At 38.2% G+C, this 24,936-nt stretch overlaps 1 protein-coding gene across 3 annotated transcripts; it reads left to right on the top strand.

Moving 5' to 3' along the window:
- Positions 1-272: 272 nt before the first annotated feature.
- Positions 273-23,753, top strand: LOC121414130 (serine/threonine-protein kinase PLK4-like). Of its 3 annotated transcripts, XM_041607202.1 has the most exons (18): positions 273-358; positions 5,973-6,072; positions 7,186-7,281; positions 8,830-8,925; positions 9,438-9,552; positions 9,932-10,044; positions 11,364-11,579; positions 12,539-12,712; positions 13,786-14,119; positions 14,376-15,157; positions 15,778-15,882; positions 16,677-16,935; positions 18,350-18,483; positions 18,901-18,992; positions 19,212-19,510; positions 20,529-20,638; positions 21,102-21,208; positions 22,852-23,753. In XM_041607202.1, the coding sequence occupies exons 2-18, from the start codon at positions 6,055-6,057 to the stop codon at positions 22,949-22,951; spliced, it is 3,150 nt and encodes a 1,049-aa protein (XP_041463136.1). In that variant the 5' UTR covers positions 273-358; positions 5,973-6,054; the 3' UTR covers positions 22,952-23,753. The 3 variants fall into 3 exon arrangements, with proteins under 3 accessions (XP_041463136.1, XP_041463153.1, XP_041463144.1); XM_041607219.1 differs by lacking the exons at positions 5,973-6,072; positions 7,186-7,281 and having other exon boundaries at positions 330-358; XM_041607210.1 differs by lacking the exons at positions 273-358; positions 5,973-6,072 and having other exon boundaries at positions 7,193-7,575.
- Positions 23,754-24,936: the final 1,183 nt, after the last annotated feature.

Genomic DNA, 24,936 nt, shown 5'->3' on the forward strand with positions numbered 1-24,936 from the left:
CTGTTTTTTCTGGCGATGAACTGGCCGAAATTATGGTTAGTCTTATTTCAGGCCATTTAACTTTTGATTGAGCTGGTCAAGTACCTGATTAACATATCAAGTCTTAATGTACTGTTAATTGTGACTAATGTCAGTGAATTAAAGCAAAATCTATCGAGGGATTGATTTTTAATGATTTTTTGATGAGCTATGATATAACACGTGAATGAATGGGGCTCTGTAATACTCATGTGTGCCCTATAGGGCCTTGACAAATCGAGTCCAACGCCCCTTACGGCCAAATGTTTTAATCTCTGCAAAATAGCGCTGCTTTCAAAATCAAATTTGTTGAAACTTGAAGTTGAAGTATGCAACCACCGTGAGTTAAATTTTCTTGTTATTTGGGCATTTAGATATCATTGTGTATTACGTAATGAAACGATATATTTCATGAAAGCTTTGCCTTTTAAAGCCTCCACTAAATTTTAAGGATTGGTTTAAGAATTTAGACTTTTAATTCCCGCGATGGGCGTGTAACGTACGGTTACGGGGTATTACTCAGTCCCACTTGCTAATAATGATGTCCTGCTATTTATGATGGAGGGAGCCAACTGTTAGTTTTATTTTAGGTTTGTTTACAAATGATAAAAAATAAGAAATATTGAATATTTAAACAGATTGTTTTAGACTGTTTTTTGTTAAATATTCTGAAGATTATTACATTAGTCGATTAGTTAAAAAGAAAAGATTAACTAGGGCCTAGATCGCTGATCAGTAGAGGCGCACGGCCAATATTGGAGACTGTCTCCAATGTGGGAAATTATCTCCAATATCAGAGACTTTTGTAAAGAATTTGGGTATCCAATTTCAGAGACAGTCTCCAGTTTTGGAGACTAATTTCCTTTGTTTACATTTGCGGCAAAAGGATTACCTTGGCGGCAAATAAAAATGTGATAAGCAGATTCCTCATGACAAATTACCCCTTTTCACCGTCTACTTTAAAAATTCACCGTCTACTTTTGTTTTGATAAGGATTTTTGTTGTCAATCACACACAAAACAAATGGGCTTCTGACCTCAGTGAGACAAAATTTTGGGTGGAAAAAATCATGCTTTTGTTGGTGTTGTTTCTTTTGTCCTTTTGCAAAGCAAGTCTCCAATGTGGGAGATTGTCTCCCCTATTGGAGAGTCTCCCATATTGGCCGTGCGCCTCTACTGCTGATGCTGACTGAGTCACTGACGTCTGAGCTGACCCTGTTCATTCAAAAATGAAAATCGTGAACATCCTGCCGACTCAGTCTGACTAATAATTGTTAGCCAGACACACTCATGGTTTCAAATCGTCTCGTGTGTGAAGGATTCATATGCACCTGGTGCACGCGAATCTTTCACACCATTTTTACTAAAATAACTATGACTTTACATCATAGCTATGAATTATGATTTTTCTATAACACTTACCGAACCATATGGATCGTTTGTTGAATTCTCTTTGCTGTTTGTTTTAATAAAATAAGAGCATTTTTCGTGATCTTCACGTAGATGCCTCTTGATCAGCGTTGATATCAACTTTTGCCTAAAGAGGGCGCGCGATATTATTCATCAAGCCGGTAGGCACTTAAGAACCAAGTTTGAAAGGATACTCGTAAAATTATGTCACTCTCGCCGATGAATATTCATTAGATCGTGGTCGTGCGTGTTCAATACACACCGAGTGCATGCATGCAGAGAGTTTGTATTGAACACGCACGACCAGGATCTAATGAATATTCATCGCGAGAGTGACATAATTTTACGAGTGTCCTTTCAAACTTGGTTCTTAAGTGCCTACCGTACCTTTGTTTACGGTGTTGCAAGCTAGCTGCATTCTAGGCGATCAGCATTATTTTCTTGCTCGTTCAATCCACTTTCATCATCATCTTGTCAAAAGATGGCGTACTTTACCAATAAGTATATACATGAGATGCAACCTGTTGATTTTTGGTACAATTTCCTATTACGCGCTGACGACTTGAATTGAGAATGTTCGATACGAAAAATTGCTTTTCGATTGTTGTTTGCGTACTTTCCACCGCAGTATTAAGGACGGATCGAACGGAGTATCCTGGTTGAGACTTGGAGGTAAGCGATAAAAACAGTTTTATAAATAATTTCCAATTCATTTTTTTTAAAAACTAAAACTATTAAAAAGAAATCATTAGTGGAGAAATACTGAAACGTTTGGCGTTTTTTATTCCCTCACATTCGTGTGATGAATGAAAACGTCAAAGTCCACTATGAAACCACATGCGTTGTGCGAGGTTAGTATTACTAACCTCGCATGTTGTGTGAGTGAGCCAGACAGGCACCCATGGGTTCAAAGCATCTCGCGTGCGAAGGAATATCAGTCGTATGCACGCGACACACACAACATTTCTTAAACTTTCTGGGCTTTTGCCCACATAAAATATTTTTTTTTATATCACATTCTGCTATGACGTACACTTACCGAATCATTTAGATCCTTCTGTGACTTCTTGAAGTTTCTTTTAAAAAACATGTATATTTTCTTGATCTTTAGTGAAGATTTTACGGGGATGAAAACTGATCATCGTGGATATCAATTTTCGCCTAAAGAGGGCACGCGATTTATATTCATATCAAAGACACGACGAGGGAAAGACTAGGCACCTACACTATTTTTTTACACGCAAATCGACACAAGGCATTAGGCGAAGTCCGTAAAGTGTCCAATCTTTTCATTGTATAGACTTTGGGATACCGTATACGTAATTTTGACATTCGTTAAAGCTTGTACTGCTGGTTTCTTTCCAGGCACGTATATGTATTAGACCAAAAGCTTCAGTCTCTGTATTTTGGTTGTGCATCCCCAAGCTCTGGAATAGCTTACCCCTGGAAGTTAGGAAAGCACCATCCATAAACAACTTTAAATCAAAGCTCAAAAAACATCTATTTAATTAATAACAAGCATTTTAGGAGTCCTTAAAAGTGCAGTGGAATATACATTTTATGGAATAGTTTCTGCACTCTATTATAGATACATGGACTGCTTTGAGAGGCATGGTTGTTTCTAGAGGCTCAAGGGGACCGCAATGCGACGATGCCCGAGGGCATGGTCTGGCCGATGCGGTACCCCGCGAGCCGAATTGAAACAACCATGTCTCGAATATGGAAGCAGTCCATATATATTTTATGAACCGAATTATTAAACATTAGATCTAACGTTAGGGCCTAGTCTAGGTCTAGATCTAGTAAAACTAAAACAAAAAAGCTTGCCCCTGGCCTCAAGCTAACGTTAGGTCTAGGCCCTAACTTAGCCCTGACCCTGAAGCAGTTCCCGAGCAGTTCATACCGGTCGACCCTACAAAGCCTAGGCTAGATATTTTTAGGAACCAAATTAGGGTCTGATTCTGAATAGGGTCTAGGGCCTAGCTAGATCTAAAGTTCAGTCTTAAAATTTAGACTAGAGTATAATCTAACGTTAGATGTAGTCGACTAAACCTATGTCCTAACGTTAGATCTAGAGTCTACTCTTAACTTCTAAGCTAACAATTAAAATTAGATCTACCCGTCCTAACGTTGTCGTTTGTCAATACTGTCCTAGGCTTAGGTTAAGTACGGTAACGGTACCATAATGACATGAAGGAGTAACGTTTATTGTTAGAATCTAACTTTAGAAAGTGCAGTGACCGTCTAATCTTTTCACCCGACTCACCTTTTGCGAGCATGCATTTGAGCGAACTGCAACAAGACTTGATGATTGATACATCCGTTTCATATGTCCTTAATAAGCTAGTTTTCTTTTCAATAAATGCCATATATTTTAACAGGAATTAACAAGCATCAAATCACGCGGATATTTATTGTATCCGTTATCACCGCAGAACATTTTGCATGCAATCAAATGGGGATTTCAGCCAAATTTTGCTATGCCCGTCGCTAAGGGGCAGATCAGGGAGCAACGGGCAGAAATCTTATTAACGATGCCGTTGCCCTTGGATACCACCTTAGTTTGTTGTTTTGAAGGCATGGTAGTTTACATGACCTCAGTTTTGACCAGTCAGAAGAACGGATTATTCGACATTCTTAAAGAGAGGTTTATAAAAAGTTACATATTATTGTTATTATTGTGATATATCATAAGACTTAAAGAGAAATACCAGTAGTTGCAGTAAACACTGATTTCTTGAGAAAGTCTCTAAAACCAGGCTTAATTGTCAGTATATCATCGAGGATCTAGATCTGGTACAGTTACATAAACTGAACTTTGTGAAATCTTTAAATCTACGCTGAAAAATATTCACACTGAAGATGCAACACAGATAAGCGCACGTGGGACAGTGTATTATTATTGCTTTGAATGTCATACCCGACGCCCCGGGGGGGCCACTTACATTGACGAGTGGATACCATGCGCGACCAAAAAAACATGTAAAAAGGATGTCCTTTTCACGATAGGGCACGTTACGTACGTAACGTGATAAGGGTGTCAAAACACAAAAATAATGAAAAAAGGGTATCTATTTCGCTCTGAAAATTACGTGTTTAGGGTCGAATTCGCGGGGATGATAAAACAAAATTAAAACGTTTTATAAAGGATGTCCTTTTTACCCCAACACTTTGTGTTAAGAGTCCGATTTGCACGAGGTGTAGAAGGTGGGGTCGTATTAAACCAAATAAGATAAAGCCTACGACCGTAGGACCCGTACAATAAAACATTCCTGTACTTGTTTAGAGGTTCATTTCGGGGAATATTTGCCACGAGTATCGTTTTGTTTCCAATACTTGTTAAGGTTAGGGTTACACACGCCAATACTTGTTAAGGGGTGCATTTTCAGAATATGGAAATTACGTGTTTAGGGTGCTTTTCGAGACCCCATGGTCGCGCATGGTATCCACTCGTGAATGGAAGTGGCCCCCCCCCCCGGGCCCGACGCTTGACCCAAATCCTGTGCTTATTTGCTAATTTCTCAGCAATTACACAATTTTTTCCAAAATCTTTTGGCACATATTCTTTATTTACAAACAGACACTTTGGTGGTCATTTCATTGGATCCTGTACGAACTCATTTTGATATCGTTACCAAAACTGGAATTTACCTTTAAACAAATGGTTTTAACTACTTGGTCCCTAAAATCTGGATACTTGTATTTATCTGAATGACTGCTTTTTTTTAGTATTTCATTCAAGAGACATTTCTTTTGTAGGTTCATTAGACCTTGTGAACTGATTTAAATACATATTAGTAGATATTACCACTTGTAGGCTTTGTTGTGAATATATCCGAGTGGTTATACATGATACTTACGAATTAGATCAAGCTGAGAACCGGGAACCAAGGGATTGGTAAGTAGTATGATGGTGGGCCCCAAGTCTGCGCACCTAACGATTTGAGTTAAGATTTAAAGTGAATTTCTTTTTATTTCACAAAATCTTTCAGTTGATAATGTTCCTTACATCATAATGAGTTAGTGTGCCAAATATCTCATAAAAATTTGAAAGAAATATATGATTTTCCTGGAAAAAACCTCGGGCTGTCATTTTCAGATTGAAAAAAAAATGGTACCCCATGTCTGCGCACTCATTCACTTTGCACACGTTTCGGGGATTTTGATGACAAAGGCTACATTTTGAGGCTTTCGCATGAAACGCCCTGAATTCATTATTTTTCCACTATTTTGAGTCGGATTTTTTTATGAATACCTGTCTATGTATTGCATGTGTAAAGTTCGTGCTCATTGCGTATCCTTTTTTACTAGAATCGCGCAGATACGCGGGTGCGCAGACTTGGGAGACCGCGCAGACATGGGGGAACTGACCATATACGTCCTTTCAGTTCCAAATCCAAATCCAGTTCTGCTAGTAAGTGAACCCTCCCGTGTCAGGGCAATGGTCATACGGCACAGGCGAAGGTACGTGTTCCAAATACATGTATGTACTACCATATACTATATTTTACAACAGCTTTCTTTCTGTCTCCTTACCCCTTTCAGGAGATGACATCAACAATGAGTTGTCTGAGTGAAACTTGCATGGGTTGTATATCAGAAAAGCTTTACTGAAGTGAAAATCAGCATGGAGGACAAAATTGGGGTAAATGATTTAAGCACTTCAAAATCAAAATCACTTTTTTTCCGCAGCTAATTTAATCTTAAATGTATCCTTTTGGAGACAGAAATGGCAAGGACTTCATTAGCCAAGTGGTCTCTTTTTAAGTCAAGATTTCTTTACGATATTTGAATCCGACACAAAACTTTGTGTTATAGGGTCCAGAACTATGACAAATTTACATATATCCACTAACTTAGAAAAAAACTTTTTGTTGGTGTTTAACCCTATCTAGGCCGGGGTAATTTGGGCGTTCATATGGCTGGGGGGGGGGGGCTCCCAGGGCCCCCCCCTTGAGATCTTTATGCATAATTAGTATGCGGAATCATACTTTTTCCTCTAACTCCCTAAGTAAAGCTCCAAATGTTCTAATTTTTTGTATAGAAACTCTTTGTGGTGTTCTTAGCAAGTGCACATGAACGAAATTGCGATATTAAATCATTTTCTTATGTATTATATTTTTTTTGGCGATTTCTTATGTATTTCGTTGTTTATTTTACCATTTGTTTTTCATTGTTTTTTCAATGAAATTTATTGGGGACACTTCTGTGATCAGCAAAACTAAAAAATAAACATACTTTTATGATTTTTGGTTGAAAACACAATTTACATTGACTTTGTACACAAAATCACGTTTTTGAACAATTTTTGGTCTGACATGCACTTACATAATGTTGCGTAATTTCGGAACCACGTACCCGGGCGATGCAAAATTGGTCTCAAAAGTTGCGCAAGACTTGAAAGTAAAAAGTCAGCGAGCAGTGCAGTCAAAAAATTTCGCGCGGCAAAAATATTGCGCAAATCGTTGAGGGGGGCCTCGGAGCCCCCGGCCTAGATTGGGTTAAATTAGTCATACCCCACTCATAAATGTTATAGGTACGGTAAGAATACAATTAGCTTCTAGATTTTCTTATTAGATGCTGATGAATGGTGATGATTACTATTTGTTTATTTATTTTTATCATCATTCTCATCGTCATTATCATCATCATCATCGTAGTTGTTATGATTATGCAGCTTTCATACTGTATATTGAAACATTGATTCTAAGTAATACTAATCATTTAATTAACACGTATATTCTGTATTTCTTGACAGAATTACCAGGTTCTCAAGCTTTTGGGTAGAGGCGGTTTTGCCTGCGTATACCGAGCTAAGACCATCAGCACTGGACAGGAAGTCGCTATCAAATTTGTAAGAAAAAAAAGTCTGAAATTTTCAATGTGCACACCATCATACCCTAATTGGCAGAGTCTATCATAACGATTCCTGGATAGCATTCTATTTCATCCACAAGAAGGAATTTTTACTTTTATTGCCATTTAAAAAAAAAATCTTAATGCTTAAGCTTACAAACATTTGGTGGTTGATGATCTTTGAAGGTTTGTATGGTGGCACAGATAATGTGAGAGAGGTTTATGGTTCACCATGTGGGTTAATCCTGGACAGGACCATTGTATGGCAGATTGATAGAGATGAGAATGAAAGGTGAGAAAGAGAAAGATAATAATATACAGCATTTATGAGGTGCTGATTTTCTAGTTGCCTATTCAAAGATGCACTGTATATTACCTTGGCGAAAGCTCCAGCCGATTACCCATTCACCTCACCTGGGTTGAGTGCAGACCAATGTGGGTGAATTTCTTGCTGAAGGAAAACATGCCATTGCTTGGAATTGAACCCACGTCCCTCAGATTGAAAAGACAAGAGTCATAACCACTAGACCACGATGCCCCGACTCATAAGAATGAGGTCTTGATAATTATTTTACTTTATTTAACTCGGTAGTTATTTTAATGGATTTTGTTCAAACTCATTTTGAGATCATTACCATGGCCGGAAGTTAATTAAAAATAAATTTTCCCAGTGACATGTTTAAATCATTTTCATTATGGCATTATGTAATATATGTATATGTTAGCCTTTGGAAACATATTTGCATTATTTGAGTAATGTTGCATTCTGTATCAAAACGTTTGCTTTTCACATTTCACTGGCAATTTCAAAATGTACATACAGGATCTGTGAGACAATGTTCTTTCTACTCAGAGTAGCAAATACCAAGCCAAGAAATCATAGGGAGATTATGGGGGAGGGGGGCATTTCATGAAACAAAGTAATATTCAATGACTATTGTTATAAGCTACCTAAATCCTTGCATCTGATTGGCCGAGAGCAAATTTGTCAATTAAGATCACTGACTATTAGTGTCATGAAACACTCCCCTAGGCAGCATTTCATTCAGCACTGGCTTCAAACCGTACGGACCGTAACCATAGTAACAATCAGAGACTATTGTTTCATAGCCAGTTAAAACAAAGGGTTTCACAGAACTTGTCAGAGTTGACGATTAAGTTATTGCTCACAACTTTCATGAAATACCCCCTCCTCTCTGGATTCATCATAATGATAATGACATTATATAGAGAGCAAAAACCCAATGTTTTTTTAGCACTGTATACCATTACAGTTTAATACCTGGCTTTCGCATGGCTACTCTGATCGAGTGCTCAAGTATTCCAGGAATTTTTTCTGATGGGGTACCCATTCACTACACAAGGGTGGAGAGTGGCTAATGTAGATAAACGCCTTGCCAAAGAACGCAAGTGCTGTGGTGGGATTTGAACCCCGGATCCTGTGTTTCAAAGTCTGAAGACTTATCCAGTGAGCCACTCTACCTCGACTTCATGAAAGCTGTAGTAATACACAATTTTTATCCCATTGATTCTTTTCTTTTGTTAGATTGATAAAAAATTAATGCAGTCCAGTGGCATGGTAACCAGAGTTAAGAATGAAGTAGAAATTCATTGTCAGCTGAAACACCCATCCATCCTGGAGGTATGTATTCACATTTTATTTTATTTTTCAAGGTTCATTTTCATTTGCTCTTCAAATTGGCAATAATCATTATTTCATATTCCTTGTCATTCTTTGAACAAATTAAATTTAGATATAGATGAGTTACAATAAAATGTCAACTTACAATTTTTTTTAATGAAAGATTTAAGGATAATATTAATGCAATTACCAAAATGTGTCTCTTTACTTTTCCAGCTATATACATGTAGCTATATTAAAGAACGCGAATGTAAGTATCTTTTCCCAGAGCTGGCCCTAGGAGAGCTCTAATGATAATTAACATTTTATTTAAATGGAAGATTAAGGACAATATTAGTGAAATTACCAAAATGTATCTCCTATTTTCCAGCTTTTTAGCTATTTTGAAGACCACAACTATGTGAATCTTGTCTTAAAGCTGTTACTATATCTATTTAATCTTTCTTTTTTTTAAATGGAAGATTAAGGACAATCATTAGGGTAATTACTGAAATGTTTTTTTATTCATTTAGCTTTACAGTTATTTTGAAGACCTAAACTATGTGTACCTCGTCTTAGAGCTGGCCCAGAATGGAGAGCTCTTACGATATCTCAAGAAAAATGCAAGAGTTTTCAGTGAAGAGGAAGGTCAGTATCAAAATTTGTATGAAAGTTCTCAGCCTGTTACACATAAGTTCCTATTTTGGTAAGATTGTCTTCCTGCTCCTAGCTTAAGATTGTGGTCTTCCAGATTTCTATTTCTATATTATGTGTTTTTATTTGTTTTAGTCCATATACGTGACTGTACATATTTTTAGAATAAAAAAATATTATTTTCAAAATATGATTTTTATTTTTATTAAAATAACTCTATGTACTATGTTTATCATGATGTCAAATGTTTGCTTATTGTTGTATTATGTTGAAAAATGATTATATTTGTATACATTTGTCATTGAAATATAGAAATCAAATCAAATTAAAAAAAATTGTATTATTGTAAACTTTGTTTTTCATTTCTGATCAGCTCGTCAGTTTCTGGAGGAGATAGTGATAGGTCTTCTTTATCTTCATTCCCATGGGATTCTACACAGAGATCTAACATTAGCAAACATTCTACTCACCAGAGATATGCACTGTGTAAGTCAACACTACAGTCATTTCTACTTATAATATATGACAAGATTTAATCACTGAATTCTCCTGGGAACCGAAGTTTTACAAGCTATACTCTTTCTCTTTTATGTAAACACCTGTACTGACATGAAGGTGGACGTGGAGGAGCCGTGGTGTAGTGGTTCGGACTCTGGCCTTGTAAACAGAGGGTCGTGTGTTCGAATCCCACCGCGGTCTGGCGTCCTTTGGCAAGGCGTTAATCCACACTTTGCCACTCTCGACCCAGGTGCTAAATGGGTACCCGGTAGGATGTGAAAGTCATTGTAGCTTTCCAGTATTGTGTGCGCCTCACAGGCGACTGACTGGAATACTCCCCAGGGAGTGGAGGATGTGCACACATTGTGTGCGGGAATGACTGATTGAATCCGATGACCGGGGTAATAATATATCTGTAAAGCGCTTAGAAACGTCGTTCCGATGGATTAAGCGCTATATAAAAGCGGATGATTATTATTATTATTACTGACCACACAGAATCGTTGTTAGTGTTAACAGTGCGCTAACAGAGGCCATGTTACAACCGGAAATGTGGCAGCGATGCCTGATGTCACAACAATGCATTTATACTTACACATTGAAATAAATGTTTTGATTTCACAATCTTAAAGATGTGACAGGGCTTACTGTTAGTGCTCTGTTAGGCTTTCAATGTTTCTTTGCGGCCAGCACTGCTTGATAGGGTCACATACATGTAGTCTTTATTGACTACAGTAATTCAGTTAACTTTATTTGGTCCTGGCAGTCCCGTGGTTGCACAATCTATGCTAATGAATGTTATGTTCATCGTTTTGTGGTATTACATTGTACCAATTTGATATACTTTTCAAAGCAGAAATAAATAATGATAATTTGATAAATGTAGGTTCCGTCATATTTCATATTATTGTACATTTTTGTGGAATTGATTTACATTTAGATGTGCAAAACAATATTTGAATGAAAGGTTATAAAGTTTGGAAAATCTAAATGATTGCAATTTATTCATGACTTTTTTCTGTGTGAATTGAAGTGGAATTGTAAGATTTCATCTGTTTCTATTGCAGCCTTCCAAATTATGCATTTTCCCATAACCAGTACCATATGAAATGGAAACAATGATTAACATCAATTACTTATTAGATCAGGTTTCACCAAATCATATTTGTTCACATCTGGGGAGCTTTGCCAGTGATTTTAATTGACTACTTGTTGTAAGCTACTGAAATCCTTGCATCTGATTGGCTTATAGCAAATGAAGATACTTCATGAAACACTCCCCTGATATCTTTATCATACTCTTGCAGAAAATAGCCGACTTTGGATTGGCGACGCAGCTGAAGCTCCCAGAGGAGCAGCACTACACCATGTGTGGAACACCGAACTACATCTCGCCGGAGATAGCCACCAGAGGGCCACATGGTCTCCAGTCTGATGTATGGTCGTTAGGGTGTATGCTTTACACCTTTTTGACCGGTAAACCTCCTTTTGATACAGAAGCTGTCAAGAAGACACTAAATAAGGTACGTGGAAGGGTTTTGGGTGTATTTTTCTTCAGGTGTAATGTTGTCTTCCTGATGTGGTTTACGGTACACCATGTGGAGTGTTATAGAAGCAGTGGATAGAGGAAGAGAAGGAAGTGGATAGGCGAGAAAGTGGAGATTTGAGAATAGAGTATTCTTTCTTGAGAATAGTCCTGAAAAGGACTGTAAACCAGAAGGAATGTTGAGTGAGAACAGCTTGAGTAGTAGAGCTGATGAGGAGATGCTGGCTTGCGTCGGCGAGTAGAGATGATGAGTAGTAGAGAGACTCGACGTTTCGGACAGGTTGACTGTCCGTCTTCAGGAGAGGTGTAATGTTGTCTTCCTTTTTCAGCCCATGGTTCAATGTAGTCTTTTGAGGAAACACTTGAATAGGTAGGTAATGTTAGGTGTTACATAGTCACACATGCTTTACACCTTTCTAACTGATAAAAATGAGGCTGTAAAGAATACACTTAATATAAAGGTACATGGTAGGGTATTTGGTGTAATTTTCTTCTGGTGTAATGTTAACACCTTCTTTTTTTGGCAGTGGCTCATTGTAGTAACACTTTAGAAGGTACTCTTCATACATGTGTCCTTTCCCTATCTCAAATTTTTATTTTCCTCCATCCCTTTTTGTTCTCAAGTTTATTTCTGTGTTATCGTAGTTGCTCTTTTAATTTCACATTTGTTTGTTTTTAAATCTGATTATGTAAAATGCTATATGCATTCTTGTGAGTAAAAAAAAAAAGATTACGGCCTGGGATATTTCATATTCATTTTTTTCTTTTTGCAGACAGTGGTGCTATATTGTTTTTTTCTTGTTTTTTTTCATTTTGCCATTCTTCGTATAATTTGAAATGCCAAATTTATAATATCATAAAGGTGATATTAATATTGTCACTTTCTCTCTCATTTGATATTAATATCCTTCACTCTTTTTATCATTATGAAACCAGGTGATGTTGGCTGAGTATATCATGCCCACCCACATCTCAATGGAAGCCCAGGATTTGATCAGTAAGATGTTGAGGAAGGACCCAACAGAAAGGATCAGTTTATCATCCGTCTTGGATCATCCTTTCATGGACAAAACCCGCTTCGATGGATCCAAGAACAAACCCATCTCCAAGGTAGTAAAGATTCTGGGGAATGTATCATGGAGCACTTTGTCAGTGATTTTCACTGATTAATTTGCTCTCAGCCAATCAGATGCTAGGATTTCAGTAGCTTATAACAGTTATTCATTGAAAATCACTATTTGTTTCCTTAGAATGACTCCCAGGGAAGGGTTTCATGGAGCACTTTACCAGTGATTTTCACTGACTTTTTTCTGAGGCAATCAGATGCTAAGATTTCAGTAGCTTATGACAGTTGGCAGTGAAAATCACTTACTGTAACTTTCATTAAATGCTTCCCAGGGAAGTGTTCCATGAAGCATCTTATCGATGATTTTCACTCATTAGTTTGATCTGAGTCAATCATATGCAAGGATTTCAGGAGCTTATAACAGTCGTCAATGAAATCACAGATTATTACTTTCATGAAATGCCCCCCACCCCCGATCTCTGTTTTGCGAACAAATTTAATTCCAACTTGAAGCCGATTTGGATTGAGCTCCAATCACAAGGCTTGCAGCAAAGCACAAATCTGACTTAATTATTGCTAGCAATATGCCAAATTTCTCATAAAGTAATTTTACGTTTGGACTGTGCATCTTCAATTCATAGTAAGATTTGTTAAAAAATTGCACCATAGTCAGATTATGAAGTGTGGGGTGGACTTAATATTAACTATTATTTTAACATTGACATTGATTGACATAGTATTGACATTGTAATGATGGAAGTCAATATTGAGCATATACTCATGGACATTAGCACATGGTAATAGAAATCCAAGTGCCATAAGATTTGAATAAACCCTGTCGACCTGTGATTGGGAGTATGAGAGTCTCAGTATGAACATATGTACAGAAATATTTGCATAATTAATGAACATATCAACAAGTTTGAATTTATGTTAAAAAATGAACATTCACAATAATGAATAATTTTTTTGCATTTTCATGGGACTTATTTAGCTATATTGATGCAAAATTCAAAATGTTATCTGTGCTGAAGAAAATAGGAAAGTAGCTAGAGTATGCTATGTTTTCTTTTAAGCTCCAAAGCAAACTGAATTTTGCTGTTTCTTCTGTATTCAGAGGCCAGTGGAATCATCTCTGGACAGTGGTCTCGCCACCATGGCTACGACATCCTCCTCCCACACAACCAACCGCACATCATCCCGAAGCAGACCTATGAGGGCCCTCCCATTGTCAGCCTTGACCCCGGTCATCTCCCAGGGTGAGGGGTCAAGAGGTCAGGTCAAGGATCAAGAACGAGATCATCGTCATGGAGACAGGATTGGGTCAAGTTGGAATCAGTACGACAGGCATCCCCCCTCTCCGCCAGTTAGGCAACGTGCCAATCATAGCGCAGCCTTGCAGTCAAGCAGTGAGCAAGGAGGAGAGAGAGAATCCAGACCGTGGCTATCAGGTACTTATAACGATATCTTCTCTCTTTTGTTTTGTTTCCGCACTAAAGAGTGACTTAGTAGAGAGGGAATGGAGAGCATTCCAGCAAGAGTTTCCAAACTTGATTGCTAGGCTTACTATATTTGCTTAGATCCTAACACATTAGCCTATCTATCGGATTCTATTGCCTTCAACTAATCAGTTGTAGCAAATTAAATAAAAGTTGATGATGATATTGATGATAATAATAATCATCATTATCTTTGTCTTGGTCACAGGTCTAAAGCAGAAGGCATCAAGTTCTCAGGACCTCAGGTCGACCAGCAGCGATGGGACGCAACCTCTGACGTCCTACCACTCAGCACAGTCCAGAGACTACAACCTTACCATGAAACCGTCGATCAGCGATGGAAGCATAAAAGGGGCTGATACGAAGACTAGAGGTGCATATGAATCTCACGAGAGGAACGTGTACAGAAGCCAAGGACACCTTTACGAGGGTGATCCTCAGTCTGCGAGAAGTGCCTCTTGGAACTCACAGGATCACCTAGGACAGCATGGCTCAATTTTCAGAGAGAAGAGCAGGACAGAGATATCTGGACACTATGATAGGGTCGACGATGCCAAACATAGACTGTTTTCTGAAGCAGATGTTGATTCAGAAGGGACACAGACTGAGATATTAAGGACTGACCATGCGAGAGGTGTTTGCGGGGACAAGAAACAAAGTTCCCAATCCTCTATAAGTGACCATCCTAGTATACATGGCGTGCATTCATCGGCATCGGTTGGAGGATCATCGGTGAAGCAGGATGGGGCATCGCATAAGGACAGCAAGGCTGCAGAAAAGAGCAGCCACAAACGGAGCAAATCAAAGTCACATGACCTTGACAAAGGCGGCGACTGGATGCACAGACACACACGCAAGCATGAGAAAAGGGAAGGAGGAGGTGGTGGTAGGGGAGAGGGCGGAGCTGGTGTTCAGAGCTTAGCTCATTTGACCCCGCCTTTGAATGCTACGAGACTACGACCAATCAGGCAAAGGACAAGAAATGCAGTAGTAAGTTGTTAAAAAAAAATCCCTTTGAAAGGGATAGATATAAGTAAATGTAACTATCTCATATTTAGTAGATGACCACAGCACCATCTACATATGGCATTGCTCTTTTATAGGATGGTGGTGGCTGAAGTTAGGGACAACATACCCATTCCTGCCAAATCCTCCATCTTTGGTAGAGTTTCTCAGTTTTTTCAAGAGTTTTCAGTGTCATTTTTTAAGACCTCCCCAACCCTCCACTTAACGATTAAAGATGACATGCTTATAGTAGAGGGCAGTGTGTATCATGTCCATTTGAAGCCATACGCTGCAGAGTGGTCACTTTCCTTACATTTCTTATGGAATAGTGAAAACTGCAGAATGGACCCACAGTTAACTTGTAAGAGAACCATTCATTGCGTTTAATATTGAAATGTATTTTGTTTTTCATTTTGATATTCTTTATGCTGATCTGGGGAGCATTTCATGAAGAAAACTTATCAGTGAGTTTCACTGACAATTGTTATAAGCTATCGAATTCTTGCATCTGATTGGCTCAGAGCAAATTCATCAGTGACAAATCACTGCCTATTTATTTCATGAAACACTCCCCACCTAACTTGAATATATTGTTTGATTGTTAGGTGAGCATCATGCCGGGCGGAGAGGTTTGTCTTGAATTTCTCAAGACCAAAGATGGTCAGGACAGAGTGGTAGAGGTCTTGAGGATATCACAAGATGGTATGCAGGTAAGGATCTTAAATCGGCTCCAGCGATAATCTGAAGAGTAATTTTATACTTAACCTCAATCCTAACCCTTTGTTGTCAGTTCCTTGCATTGCTCTGAATTCTATTCCCACTGAAATAGCTACCACGACCTTTATTCAGAGAATCATCATCATTTTCCATATTATGACGTAGACAATGATGCTATGTTTATACCCCCTTTAGGTTAAAATCTACCAGTCCAACGGGGGCAAAGGTTTCCCTGTCACGGAGGACCCGTCCTCCCTGACCCCAAGACAGTGGCATCACCACTCATAGCTACCGCAACCTTCCTTTTAAGTAATGTCACCACCATCATCACCTACTCTATATCAATAAACCATCATTCATAAAGACAATGATGCTATGTTTGTACCCCCTTCAGATTACCATCTACCAGCCCAATGGGGGCAAAGGTTTGCCCATCATGGAGGACCCACCCTCCCCACCCCAAGACAGCGGCATCACCACCCATAGCAACCATGACATTCCTTTTCAATATAATCACCACCATCACCATCAGTCATATTATGACAGAGAAAATGATACTTTCTTTGTACCCCCTTCAGGTTACCATCTACCAGCCCAGTGGGGGCAAAGGTTTGCCCATCATGGAGGACCCACCCTCCCCACCCCAAGAAGACAGTGGCATCACCACTCATAGCAACCACAACTTTCCTTCCAAGTATCATTACTACCATTATCACCTTCTCTATGTCACTAAACCATGATTCATTTTATGACTAAGACGATGATGCTATGTTTGTACCCCCTTTAGGTTACAATCTACCAGCCCAACGGGGGCAAAGGTTTCCCCATCATGGAGGACCCGCCCTCCCCGCCACAGGACAGCGGCATCACCACTCACAGCTACCACGACCTCCCATCCAAGTACTGGAAGAAGTACCAGTATGCCTCCAGGTTCATCCAGCTGGTCAGGTCCAAGACCCCTAAGGTCACTCTCTATACATCGGAAGCAAAGTGTATGCTGATGGAGAACGGCCCAACGGCAGACTTTGAGGCCTGCTTCTATGACGGTGAGTGTTTAGTTGGTGTGATTTAGGGTCATCTTGATCTTCTTGGTGATTGACTGTTGATTTGGATCCTTGGGCCTGTATTCTGAACTGTGGTTCAATTTAAATTCTGGTCGTAAGAAGTGCTTTAACTATGGAAAGCCAATTGCGACATATAGGGACAGTGATTTTCCACGATCGCGGAAAACATACAGATTTCTCGGAATCAGCCTTTGAAAGGGAAAGTCATGGAAAGTATATTTTTCTCAAATGCACAGAATAGCAACAGAAATTACTCCCAACTCTTCATCAAAATACGAATATCAACTGGTCAAAAAACACAATCTCACTTCGCTACAGCAATCATGACAATCCACACATAGTGACTGCACTCGAGCCCCTCCATCACTCAATCATATCAAAATTAGTTTACACTCACGTCAGCATAAAGGCAGAAACACAGCCATGTGTTGCTGCCCTTTGCGTTATATATCGCGGTATTCCTCAAATCCAAAATGGCAGATAGGCAAAAGTCGTCGACTGCTCTAAACGATGTACGAAAAGTCCCCAAATCAGCTATAAACTCTCATTTAAAAACAAATGAAATGTGAAAGGTTAGGATGTATTAATGTTTCTTTAAATAGTTTTGGTACTAGAATCTCATCGATTTAAATCGATTTTAAAGTGTTAGTACAGTGGCAGATACAAAGTTTGACCAGCACAAGCATTTTGGCATTCCTACTCATTACGTATTGATTTTCTATGTAAACGGAATTGTCACTTTTTCATGTACACAAAGTCTATGGGGAAACGGAATTTCCGTTTTCAGACATGCTGAAACGGAACAGGCAATTTTCAGAAACGGAAAATCGTTGTCCCTAGACATAAGTCTCTATCAGCGGTTCCCAATGAGCAGTTAGTACATCAGGCATTGCAGAATGACACATGCAAGCTTACATGAAATAATAAACATTTTAATAAGTTTTCCATTTCTTTTCAATTTTTTTGTTTAATTTGGCTTAACATTATATCAGTCTTAGGCCAATGAAAAATCCTTGTATTCAAAAGCTTTTTTTTTTTCAAGGGGCTCTTTTGAGCATTTTTGCACTGCAAAAACTATGGTGTTGATTTAACACCAGCCCGGAATCTATATATGTCCACAACAGGGAAGTATTGAAACACCCATTTGGAATCAAACCGATGCCATTTTAATACCAATCGGTATTGTATAAACGCCTTTCTGGTGTTAGACAAAAACAAAACTGGTGTTGTGTAACACTTCTCTGATGTGGACATTTTTAGATTCTGGGCTGGTGTTAAATCAACACCAGAGTTTTTGCAGTGTGGGTAAAATTGCTTGCGCCCCCATATATTTTTTTCCCTGGCATCTATGGGGCTTGAGAGAAAATGTCTCTAGGTTTATCATTTCTACTTTTAGGAACTAAAATCCATGCCACCTCGGCAGAACTGGACGTAACTGAGAGTAACGGTCAGACAAGCAAACTCCCGGCTGACCCGACCAGTGACCGGATACCTAGCCACCTCAAACCAGTCATCACCAGCTTCTATACAGTGAGTATAAAGTTCCCTGTCATTTGGCTGAGGGCTTAATTTGAGCAGGGATGCCACTTTTCGGGCATAAGTAGGAATTTGTAGCTTTTCAACATACTTTTAGGCCTGAGTGAAGGATTCCAGAAAAGTGCAATCTGTCGGACCTGATCAGATTCTGGTGTATGCATAATTTCGGTATTAAGATTGAGATATCGTAGGCAAATATTTTCTGCTTTTCTTTCTATTTTTGAGGGATTGGTTTGTTTTTATGATGGTTGCATGGTTAACCTGTAAATATTGTAATTGTTTAGTTTTTTTGTGTATTTTTGTTGGAATAATTAAACATAAAATACAAAAACAATTAGAACTCATAATCATGAATCTCATCAGAGTTGTTATGTGCTAATAACGGATTTTATTGTGTTTTGTTTATTTCAGTGGCAGCAGCATTGTGTGGATGTTGAATCTGCGATTGCTAGTCTTGAATCCAGACATGGCTATGGACCTTTCTTTCCTCTTATCCTCTCAAGGTAGGTGGATTTGCTTTTCTTTCTTTGAAAAATAAAATGGTTGATGAATAAAAATGCTGAAGTAAATACTTGTAATAGTCTAAAATGAAAGAAAGAAATACATTTCTAATAAAGGAAGCAATGCTACCCCCATAGCCTTGTCAGTTTTTCACGGTTTTTGATTTGATTTGATTTTGATTTGATTTGATTGATTTGATGGGTATTTTACCCATCTTACAGGAAGCCAGTACAAGAACCTTACCAGCAAGGAGCAAAGGTACCACCATCAACAAACATCAGAACATTTGCAGCAACCTCTCAAGCAACCCCTACCACTACCACCACAACCACTGGTAACAAGGTGCCACCTTCTACCAGTACCCATCAAGGTGACCCCGCCAAGGGGTGCCCCCAGGGGTCTGTCACCTCCCCTAGCGTAGTGGCCCCACCCACGGCCTCCGTGTGTTCCTTTGATGGTACTATATGCAGTGTAGCAAGGAGTGCACACGGCAAGGACAGGATGAAGCACAGAAAAACAGGTAAAGATTTAGAGAAATAACAGCATAGAAAATTTACTTTAAAGGTCCTATGACACCAATTCTATCTTATTCTAGTTACATATCTATTATTAGGTAGTTTTACTTGAAAAATACGAATTTGCCCTCGGTTCCTGTGTACGACGAACCGGTGTTGAGTTATTCCATGGATATGAACTTCAACAGGAACACCCTCTAAAATTTTCGAGTCGACCGATCGACCTGTCAATCATTGTGACGTCATCGAAGGCAGGCTTTCTCAGCTGTGCAGCCGGACCCCTAGTTATTGTTCTTGTTTCTCATGTAGTTGCTCTTTCGACCGAACTCATCCTTAACAGATTTTTTAGATTTTTATGAGGTTTTGATCATGGCTGCAGCATCGTCATCAGCTGCATCTGATTCTTCTGACTTTGAAGATTCAGGTTCTGAATTCCTGCAATACAATTTAATTACTTTGAATCCACACGTGCAACCACAATGCACTTCACGCTCCAAACGTCAGCAACACTCAGCAGCTTCTTTCCCTGACGTCATAATTGTCACGTGATATACAAAACCAAATCGGGCTGAATTTTTGTGGACGGGGCTAATTTGGCTCAATTTTCAATATGAAACTGCATTTTAACTTGATGTGGGATGTTTTTCGGGTAAAATTTTGATGGAATCATAATTAGTAACCACTAAGCTAACAAATAAATCAGCATCTTTGCTGTATTTCATCGGACCTTTAACCAAATATAACACTGACTTATTTTTAAATCTATTTTGACCCTCTCACAAAAAATTAGTAAAACAAAATACAAATGAAAGAAATTGTTATAAAATGTGCTGATTGACCATCATTGACAATATTTTCTTTGTGGACTCGGTATCGTAGGAAGATAATCGATGTATGAATAAAGTGTTGTTGCAATGAAGATAATTAAACTACGAAATATAGGTTAGAAATTTGTTTTTATCCTATCTGCTACCATTCAGTAAGAATCTTTTTTTCTATTAATTTGCCCTTTTTCTTTTTTAGCTGGAAGTTCTAAGGAGACTAAAGTCACATCGCAAGCCTCCTCACACCCAGAAGGCAAGGAAGAAGTTCTAAAAAGTGTCTTTGTCCCAAACATTGGATGGGCATCTCAGGTAATATGCCCAGGATTTCAGTATCATTGCTTTGAATGATTTGAAGAATATTGGCACTTTTACTGTTGGATACTCCCCCCCCATTTGTCTTTTCGCTCCCTCACTGAGAATCGTAGACCCTCACAATATTGTGCCCCCTTCAAGATTTTGCCCCTCTCCCCCCCTCCAAAAGAAAATATATAAAAGTGTTCCAGTGCACCTGTGAACAGCAGTATGGAGATAAAACTAAGCAGACACCTGTGAATAGGTTTAATTGGCAATATATGTATCCCTCTCCTGCACAGTTTTGTTTTATAGAATTTTACCTTGTTTCAATTTTCTAATATTCTCACCAGACATTTTGTAATTCAATTTGTCGGACCTAAGAAATTCTGTGTCCTTCCCGAATTCTTTTAAATCGTTCCTTTGTGTGTGTTGCATATAATTGGCGAATTTACGTTATACATATGAATTTATTTTGCAGATGAGTTCTGGTGAGGTGAGAGTTCATTACAATGACGGTTCTATGATCCTAGTTCATGCTACTGCATCTACCATTAGATACAAGGACACACAGGGCAAAACTCAAAGGTAAGTGTATATACCTTTTACTATCTCATCCTAGCACAATGTTAGGTTTGTATCAGTGCAGATTGGATGTGGATGTATGGAAGCTCTCTTTCCCAAAGCTAACAATAGAAAGCCTCCTTAATTCCAATCCATAACCAAGTGCCAATAATATAGAGAGTTCGGCCAACCCGGTGTCAATGAGTTACCAAAATGGTGCAATTTCTTTTGCATTGGGCTTGACTCAGAAAGCATTATGTACCATGTTGGTAACCCATTCAATTTGGTTCGGCCAGACTCTCTCTTTTAAAGGGGAATCAAAACCCAAATAAAAACTTGTTTTTAGAGGAAAAAGAATGTTGACAGGTGAAAGTTTAATAAATATCGGACAATCAATGAGAGAGTCATTAATTTTTAAAAGTTGTAAATATTGGTAATCACTATACCCAAGGCGACTTCAAATTGGCCGCATATGTGATGTCACAGTGATGCAAGGCAAGGACTACTCTTCCATGTACTCCAATACATAAAATAGCTAAAATGTCATTTTTTCAAGCCATGGGGTAATTTCCTTCAGCAAGAAATGTATCCACATTGTGCTGAACTCAACCCAGGTGAGGTGAATGGGTACCCGGCAGGATTAATACCTTGAATGCGTGAGCGCTGAAAGGCAGCTCGAGCTAAAGCCGGGAGAATAATAATGATACATCGCGCCTTGGAATAGAATATTTCTAGATAGATGGCGCTATATAAATGCCTATTATTATCTCCCCATCTGCATCATGGAAATGAGAGGCGTACTTGGTTAGGGATTAGGAGTCATGAAGGCCCTCTATTTTATTTTTTGTAAAGAGTCTTAGAGCGCTCCCGCACATCAACTTCCAATCTGGACTAGGTTTGTAACCGCTTTGTCGACTAGCAGAAGGTATTAAACCATCGTGGCTATATATATTTGAACCTAATTTGATAGAAATTACAATCAATCACAAAAAAAGCAGAAACAGAGGTAAGAAATGTGATTCTTTGAAAATAAAGTTGAGTGTATGTTGCATGCTCTTTGATATAATATATGTATATTTACATCCTAGCACAATGTTAGGCAATGTTAACTTGATATCCATTTCATTTTCTAGCATATGATCTAACATCATCATGGCTAAATATATTTGAACCTATTTTTATAGAATTTTCAATCAAATATGAATTAAATAAAAAACCCGAAAGTTATAATTAGTAGCCAATTTTTATATAGCGCTTTTCCCAGAATGGCTCAAAGCATGTTACAGCGTATTATTACCCCCGTCATTGGATTCATTTCATCCCGCACGAAAAGTGCACAATTTCCTCTTCCTGGGGAGCATTCCTTGCATTCATCGCAGCCTCATTATGGCCCTGGCAAATTCAAACATACAATATCTTCCGCATCCTACCGGGTACCATTTAGCACCTGGGTCGAGAGTGGCAAACTGTGGATTAACGCCTTTGCAAAGGACGCTAGATGCTAGATTCATTGAAAATGAATTTGTGTGTGTTACTACTCTTTGATATAATATATCAAATATGTTTGATGCTTGTCAAATAAATGATCATACATGTATGTCTCATTTAAAAAAATCAAATTTATTGTGAACTCTAAATTCTTATCATTCTCTGCTATCTTCTTGCAGCTATGGTAGAAATGCAGTGTTACCGAGTCACATCAGGGAGATGCTCCTTCACATGCCTCAGATCATACAGCTATTTGTGAATCAGAACAAACCAAAATGACATAATTTCACTTAAAATCAGCAATTTGTGATGAACATTGAAATCAAGGTGGCATGTTTCAGCAGAGCTCGTGATCAGCAAGTTTGTGATGATTTATATCATGAAATATTCATCCCATTCAGTGCCCGAGAAGTACTTTAATGATTCGTAAATGTAGTATTTTGATCAAGAGTCCAATAAAATATAAACCTCAGGGCTTAAATTTTAATCTAAGGCCATGGCCAGTTGAGAGGCCTTGATGCTTTTTGTCATCGGCCTTAGTGAATTGTTGTGCCCTTTTCCCATTTGAGCTATATCATTAATATATGCCAAGTGGAATAGTTGCCTTTCCCTAAAAATATAATTATTTAATGCCTGAAACAGACATGTAAATCCACAAAATTCATCCTAGAAAACACATTTTTGTTTTAATGTTCTCTACACCACATCTGTTTTAGGGCATACATAATCGTGTAATCTGGTAAATAACGGGAATAGTGTGTGCACCTTTAGGATGTGTATCCAAAGTTGAAATGGGCTTTAGTGCAATTACAAATTGAAAAACTTCAACCTTCAGTCCAGCTTCATGAAACACTCCTTGACCCGTATGCAGTATTAACTGACATTCCTTGTTATCAACACAGATTGTGTGGCTTGGTGGACATGTTGCTGAACTTTATCCACAAGGTCCAGGATTCATGCAGGGGTAATAGTATGCAGCTCTTGGAAACATTGTATTATATGCAGTATAAAAATTGCATTTTGAAATATGATGATTATAATAATAATGGTATATTTACCCAGGGTAGCAACTTCAGTTCCGAAAACTGTTCTCCCAGCGGGCCCTGCTAATATTATTATTACCATGCTAGGCTACCGATTCAGGTGCACACAGCTTTTTGAGGAATTTTATTCTGCCAGTACCCATTTACCTCATGTGGGTTGAGTGCAGCACAGTGTGGATAAATTTCTTGCTGAAGGAAAACACGCCACGGCCAGGAATCGAACCTATGACCCTCTGTTTGAAAGGCAAGTCAGAACCACTAGACCATGACGCGCCCGACATAGGCGTTATTATCAATGATCTGTGTATCTCTGCCACTGGTATTTGTTAAATCCCATTTCAGAAAGGTTTATGTATTTATGTGTGTAATCACCCTGTATTATGGAGGAAATTGGGTTGGATATATAATGTAGTTGGTAGATATGACTGGTGTCTGCTTCCTCGTTCTCATTGCGCTAAAGAAGGTCAACTACTTTTGTTTAGCATTGAAATAGAAGTAGTTTTACATATTAGTAATCACACATTTTATTTGCTTGTGTTTATTGATTCATAGTTTTCCTGTTGGCAATTCGCAAATTTGTAGGTTACCTGTTTGCTTTACTCTTAAAACAGATTTCATATTTTCGGGAGACATTTACTTTTATTTTTGAAATTCAGATACCATCTACCAAATGATTTTGTTTTACCTACTTTCAAATTGTGTTTACTCACTTATGAATAAATGATGTATCAATGAAAATGTATTTGTATGAAAGAGGAGATTCTAACTTAAAATACGTAATTTTTGAATTATATTTGTGATTAAGTGAGTGCATCACTATTTCTCAGTTTTAATTATTATGGGATTGCATAGTATAATAAATTACAAACTAATTTGGTTTAATAAAATGCCCTTCTCATGATGTCTGTACAAGAAAAAAAGCCCCCCCCCCCCCTGGAAAACCTGATATAATATGGACAGTTTAATAGGGATAGAGTGTTGTGATGAATTAAAGGAGAAGTTTTGACAAAAAGTGTATTGTAAAATCAGCAGAAGAAAAATAAAAGATATTGCCAAAGGTTTGAGAAAAATCCATCAAAGTATAAAAGAAGTTATTAGAATTTTGATTATTCAATTTGTGACGTCCTATGCGAGCAGGGATCATACAAATCGTGTGTTAAAAAAATCAAATGTCATTTTCTCAGAAAATTAGAAATGGCTTTTATTGTACCTTCAGTATAT

The sequence above is a fragment of the Lytechinus variegatus genome, chromosome 1, assembly GCF_018143015.1.
Source record: "Lytechinus variegatus isolate NC3 chromosome 1, Lvar_3.0, whole genome shotgun sequence".
Taxonomy (NCBI): Eukaryota; Metazoa; Echinodermata; class Echinoidea; order Temnopleuroida; family Toxopneustidae; genus Lytechinus; species Lytechinus variegatus.